Source organism: Sinocyclocheilus rhinocerous, unplaced genomic scaffold (genome assembly GCF_001515625.1).
Source record: "Sinocyclocheilus rhinocerous isolate Xijiao unplaced genomic scaffold, SAMN03320098_v1.1 scaffold2682, whole genome shotgun sequence".
NCBI classification, from domain to species: Eukaryota; Metazoa; Chordata; class Actinopteri; order Cypriniformes; family Cyprinidae; genus Sinocyclocheilus; species Sinocyclocheilus rhinocerous.
The window spans coordinates 60,448-66,917 of NW_015663712.1; the positions used below are offsets into that span (position 1 = coordinate 60,448).

The 6,470-nt window shown below is 39.3% G+C and overlaps 1 protein-coding gene across 1 annotated transcript in view; it reads left to right on the forward strand.

Moving 5' to 3' along the window:
* The window catches only part of tmem214 (transmembrane protein 214), a 13,800-nt gene that overhangs the window by 2,142 nt on the left and 5,188 nt on the right, over positions 1 to 6,470 (forward strand). Inside the window, exons 2-12 of the mRNA XM_016539364.1 lie at positions 305 to 492; positions 579 to 729; positions 1,579 to 1,713; positions 1,805 to 1,887; positions 4,389 to 4,494; positions 4,681 to 4,762; positions 4,842 to 4,943; positions 5,575 to 5,716; positions 5,797 to 5,888; positions 5,966 to 6,014; positions 6,319 to 6,426. Of these exons, the coding sequence (XP_016394850.1) occupies positions 305 to 492; positions 579 to 729; positions 1,579 to 1,713; positions 1,805 to 1,887; positions 4,389 to 4,494; positions 4,681 to 4,762; positions 4,842 to 4,943; positions 5,575 to 5,716; positions 5,797 to 5,888; positions 5,966 to 6,014; positions 6,319 to 6,426 (1,238 nt within the window). The remainder of the gene's footprint in view (positions 1 to 304; positions 493 to 578; positions 730 to 1,578; positions 1,714 to 1,804; positions 1,888 to 4,388; positions 4,495 to 4,680; positions 4,763 to 4,841; positions 4,944 to 5,574; positions 5,717 to 5,796; positions 5,889 to 5,965; positions 6,015 to 6,318; positions 6,427 to 6,470) is intronic.

Sequence of the window (6,470 nt, forward strand, 5' to 3'; positions counted from 1 at the left end):
TTTTGTTTACTCGCCAGACTGAAATACTATATATATATATATATATATATGTATATAACCCATAATAAATTCTTAAGGATACTAAAATAAATTTTCACTTTTTCACTTTATTTTAAACGTATTAATTTAAAATGATCTTAAAAATAAAAAATAAAAATATATCTTTTAAAAACTCCTGTAATGAGTTCTGGGTGACACTGAAGCGGGCGTCTGAGAGTGTGCAGTTGTGAAATGTGTGCCGTGGGTCATCAGGACTCTTCAGCGCTCTTCTGTCTCATTCTGTTCTCTGTGTGGACGTCTGCAGACGTGATGTCTGAGACCATATTTGACGGCTTTGAGAAGATGGGGAAGAAGCAGAACAAGGAGCAGGTTCCTCCACCGATCGAAACCCAGCAGAAGAAACCCAATGCAGCGAAGCAGACCAAAAAACCCCCCGCCAACAGCAGCGGCAAACCTGCGCGCTACAAGACCCTGGAGGAGGCTGTCAGAGCCGTGAGTACACACACACACACACATCGACAGCGCCTGCTGATATATGCATGTAGTTGTTGATGATTTGACACGCGTGTGTCTCTCAGCTGGATGTGTTGGAGCTGAAGCAGCAGCTGGAGAAGAGTCAGAGTCTGTTTCCTGAGAATCCGTCCGTCTGGGTGAAGGATCTCGCCGGATACCTGAACTACAAGCTCCCAGCGCCGGACACAGAGCCCACGCTCAGCAGCTACGCTCACGGTCCGTCTGTGTGTGTCAGTCTCCATCAACATCACCACAGGGATTTCATCAATTAAATATGTAGTGTGTGTTGTGCTGCATGCTTCAGAGTCTTCAGTTTATTTATTTACCTAAATAGGACCCTAATGAAATCTTTTCTTTTTCCCCAAAAAATTTCATGTTTTGTTTTAATGGTTTAATTACATTTTAATAATCCAAAATGATGTCTAAGTAACTGAATTAATAGAAACTTTCATTCAATTAAAATATTAACAGTAAAAGGGCCCTGTGAATTGTGTTTTCAGATGTTCTCTGTTGTCTGGATTTTGTCCCTTTTGATTTAGTACAAATGTATCAAAAACGGTGGTAATCAAATGAATGCATATTTAATTATTCTTAGTATTATATTCTTAGTAATATGCATATGTAATATTCTTAAGTATTTAATTAATCTTTTAAAATATTATCAAATCACATTTAAGCAGATCATTTAATTTTATGGCAAAAAATTGAAAGCAAAGATCATATTGCAAGTGGAAGAAAAATAAATAATTTTATCAAACAGTGGAAATCAAATGAATGCATAAAACAAAACAATTTAATCTTTTAAAATTTAATCAAATCAAATGTGAAGAATTCCTTTCATTTTTTTGGCAAAATCAAATTTCGCATTGTAATAATTGGCAATATTTAAAAAATCAATACATTAGAATACTTTTAGTACATGTTATACAAATACGACAAATAAAATCACAATTGTAATATTTGTTAAATATATGAATTTTTGCAGGTCTAGCTCTTGAGCATATGTTCATATCTTGTTTTGTGTTTTACATTATATCTAAATCTAATCTGAGTTTGTGTGTCTAGATTACCCATACTGCCTCGCTGGTAAGGAGCTGAGGGCCGTAATCAGAAACCTGCTGGGCAAATGTTCAGAGGCGCTGCCCGAGTTCTTCGACCACTGCGTGTTTACGATGCTGCGAGAGCAGGACCGACAGCCCGGTGAGTGGCGATAGCACCCGTCGCGTTCATGATGCTCCGCTCCGCTCCGAGCTGTGAGTGCTGAGCTCTGCTGCTTCTGCTGTTTCTGCAGGTGAATCTCTGCATGGCTATAGGATGTGCATCCAGGCTCTCATGCAGGACAAGCCCCAGATCGTCACGCTGAACCTCGCTGACGTGAGTCTCACTCCTCCAGGTTTGAGCTGGGCCACTCTCAGTGACCTCTGACCCCTCTATATGTGATAGAACATATAGATAGAATTCTATTGATAGAACAACTTATATATCTTCTATATATTCACCTTTAGGTGGCTCTTATGGGGAGATTTGTTAATTTGAGAGGGGAGTTTGAGTGGGGATATTTTTTTAGACATATTTTTTAACTACAATCATCCAACCTAAATGTTTCGTCACCCAGTGTATTTGTGTTTTACAATTTATAATGTCGTTGATTCATATTTATATTGTGAGGAAGATACTCTGAATTGAATATATTTTAACTAAAAAAAGACAAGTAAACAGTCAGTAATAAAATAAGAATTGATTAATGACAAGCAATGGCAAAAACAAATACAATAACAAGATTAACTGAAATGAACTGTGCTTTAAGTTTATCAGGTAGGTTTAACAGTAATATTCAGGTACAGAAATACCACAGAAACAGAATAATCTATTTAACTTTAAAATAACACTGGTTAGTCTTCAATGTATAAATAAACATTAATGACAGACAGCAGCAGGTTTATTTAGGTAGCTGTCTCTTTAAGACCTCATGCACGGATCTAACTGTTACACACAAGTTTTGTTTCTCAACTGTTTACATTGACTTAATAGCCTGTATACCGACAGTGTTTAGTATAAATCGACTGTTTACACGAATACTCATCAAGACGGGCACTTTGACATATTTTTGTATGTATTTGGCCGTTTACACGCAATAAGGCGCGCGCTCTCAGATGCGGCTCACAGAAAGGGTCTCAGTCACAGACCGCGCAAGTAATGAATTGAGCACTTGAATGTTTAAAATTGTAAGACTCAAAAGCACGTGCAAATGATACATTCCGTCATCTGTCGCGAGCGTCTTTCACGCTGAAATATTTGCGGGAATTTCCGGAAACTGCGGGAATCAGTAGAATTATGCGCAATCCCGCACCGAAATTCAAGCCGTGTCAAAAAATTGACCCTTATGACTGGTTTTGTGCTCCAGGGTCACATATACTAGTGTAGTTTTTGACATTATTTTGAATAAGATTTTATTTGTATACTTTCTTTTCATTTTAACTTAAAGTTTGAGTAATTTTGCTTTGTTTTTGTCTATATACTTTTTATTTCAGTTTTAGTTATTTTAGTAAGTTAAACTCAACAAAAATGAGAAATGTTGCCTTGGAAACTAGCTGAAATAAATGGCGGGTTTTTAAAAAATATTTTATTTTATTTCAAAATGTTTCTTTTTTGCCTAAATGTTAATATTTATAAAAATATTTATGAAATCGGTTTAATTTTTTTTCTAAATTCTGTATTTTCCACATCAATTTTTTTTGTATTGTTTTAATGTTTTAATTAAATTAATAATCCAAATGGATGTCTAAACAATTGAATTAATACAACTATAATTTACTGATTTATTGCAGTTGTAACAATAATAGTGCCTTATTGATTTTTTCAAGACATACTTAAATTTTTCTGGATTTTGTTGCATTTGTATTATTATTATTATTATGTTTTTAAATATGTCTATGTGGTTTTAGTTTTTTGTTTCCGTTATCTTAATACATCAATTCAAACCAAAAAATAAGAAAAGCTGCCTTGTCAACTTGCTGAAATAAAATATGTATTTTTGAATTTTTTCTTTTATTTTGGTTAGTGTTAATTTTCTTTCAGTTTTTGTGGTTTTGGTTTTATTTAACAATAGAGACGGAGCGCATTTAGGCCACGCCCACACCGGGGGGGAAACAATCCAACGCTCTCCATTGACTCTGTATTGTGGGAAGCTGCCTCCTTGTCATTTCTGACTTATAACAAAAAACAGAACAATGCCTAAAAGCTACTATGTGACAAGGTGTACAGCAAACAAGCTAAAAAACCCAGAACTACATTTTTATAAGCTGTTGACCCAAAAAAACTAGTGTTTAAGGACACAAATAGTTGTAGATGCCGGGGTATTTTACGTTGGGACATTCAGTTGGAGCATTTCTCAAACAAAAGGAAGGTAAGAAAAAGGGGCACTAACATAGACCAATAAAATTTAGTGTCTCAATATATCTCCTCCTCTCAGGTTCACATAGGGTGGTGAAATAATCCTTTAACATGGTTAAAAATAATGTATGTTTCCTGTCACCGATTACGTTTCCCTCCAGTGGGCATAGTTCTCAGAGTAATATGACATGTTGTGCTCTACTTTTGTGTCCTTAAACGCTTGTTTTTTGGGTCGACAGCTTATAAAAACGTAGTTCTAGGTTTTATAGCTTTTTTACTGTACCCCTTGACACATAGTAGCTTTTAGGCATTGTTCTGATTTTTGTTATAAGTCAGAAATGACAAGGAGGCAGCTTTCCGCAATGGAGAGCGTTGGATTGTTTCCCCCCCCCCGGTGGGCGTGGTTTTCAGATTGTGACGTGTGTTGCTCGGTCTATAATAACCCCGTGTGACCTCTGACCCCCCGTGTGACCCCTCCACAGCACCTGGAGCTGCTGCGCTCCCATCAGAACCGGCCGGTCAAGTGTCTGACCATCATGTGGGCTCTGGGACAGGCGGGATTCTACGACCTCAGCCAGGGCATCAGAGGTGAGCGCCGCCGAAAGCAGGGCAAAGACCAGAGAGAGCTTGAGAAATCATTGAGAAATAACTGCTGATGTGTGGAACTGCACTTCTGCAATCTCTCTTTGGGATTTAGCATGAACTTTATAACATCTGGAATGCCTTACGGAAGCAGCAGTCCTGTAGTTTTTGAGGGTGTGTTTTGTCCTGTAGTTTGGTTGGGGATCATGCTTCCAGTTCTCGGGATGAAGGCTTTGTCTGCGTATGCCATCGCTTATCTGGAGCGCCTCCTCACGTGAGTCTTCACTAGAGTTATAACTGTGAGTTCTGGACAGTCTGAACTGAAGCTCAGGTTATTTGTGTCTGTGTTTCAGTCTTCATGCCAACCTGACCAAAGGTTTCGGCATCATGGGGCCGAAGGAGTTCTTCCCGCTGCTGGACTTTGCTTACATGCCCAAAAACGCCCTGTCCCAGAGGTGAGACTCGCTGTGTGACGCACAGATCATCGTCCTGATTCACATTCACGTCCTGATTCATATTCATGTCCTGAATCACGTCCGATTCATATTCATGTCCTAATTCACATTCACGTCCTGATTCATATGAATGTCCTGATTCACATCCTGATTCACATTCACGTCCTGATTCATATTCATGTCCTGAATCACGTCCGATTCATATTCATGTCCTAATTCACATTCACGTCCCGATTCATATGAATGTCCTGATTCACATCCCGATTCATATTCATGTCCTAATTCACATTCACGTCCTGATTCATATTCATGTCCTGATTCACGTCCTGATTCATATGAATGTCCTGATTCACATCCTGATTCACATTCACGTCCTGATTCATATTCATGTCCTGAATCACGTCCGATTCATATTCATGTCCTAATTCACATTCACGTCCCGATTCATATGAATGTCCTGATTCACATCCCGATTCATATTCATGTCCTAATTCACATTCACGTCCTGATTCATATTCATGTCCTGATTCACGTCCTGATTCATATTCATGTCTTGATTCACGTCCTGATTCATATTCACATCCTAAATTAACGTTCTGATTCATATTCATGTCCTGATGTTGTTGTGCAGTCTGCAGGAGCAGTTGTGTCGGCTTTACCCGCGGCTCAAGGTCCTGGCGTTCGGAGCCAAACCCGAAACGACGCTGCACACGTATTTCCCGTCATTCCTGTCCCGAGCCACGCCGAACTGCCCTGACGCCATGAAGAAAGAGGTGGGACACAGTTATTTTTTAGGTTGTCATGAAGAGCTTTGAGATTCTGTTTGAGATTCTTGCTGTGTGTTTGTGTGCAGCTGCTCCGGAGCCTGACAGAGTGTTTGACGGTGGACGGACAGAGTTTGAGCGTCTGGAGGCAGTTATACACCAAACACCTGCCGCAGTCCAGGTCAGCCTTTCACCATTAAACACCTGCGGAGGACTGGACTGAAAGCTTCATTAATGCTTTTCTCCTTTTCTCTTCAGTCTTCTGTTGAATCACCTGCTGAAGTCGTGGAGAACACTTCCACCGAAGGTAAGAGTCTGACACACACACACACACTCTCACACACACCAGAGTCTGTTGACTGAAAGAGAAAGAATTGCCTGCATGTGATTTATTTTTCTTCATGCAGCAGACTCTTTCTTCACTGTACAGTGTGTTTTATTCCCATGTCCTGTTTAAATGATATTAGGCAACATTTCTGTTCATAAATTGCATTAATGGACACTTTTAGAAACTCTTGATTTGGCCATGAATGCAGCCTTTGTTGCTGACGTGGCGTTAAATAAATAAAGCGAGATCTAGCAGCCTGTGCTCATCATGTGTTGTTGTTTAGTTGCAGAAAAACCTTCAGGACACCATTCAGTCGTTCAGAGTGACCAATGACGAGCTGCAGAGCAGCACAAACACACAGCACATCAGCGACTGCAACTCGCTCTGCTACGTAAGACACACTCTCTCTCACACACACACACACACACACACACT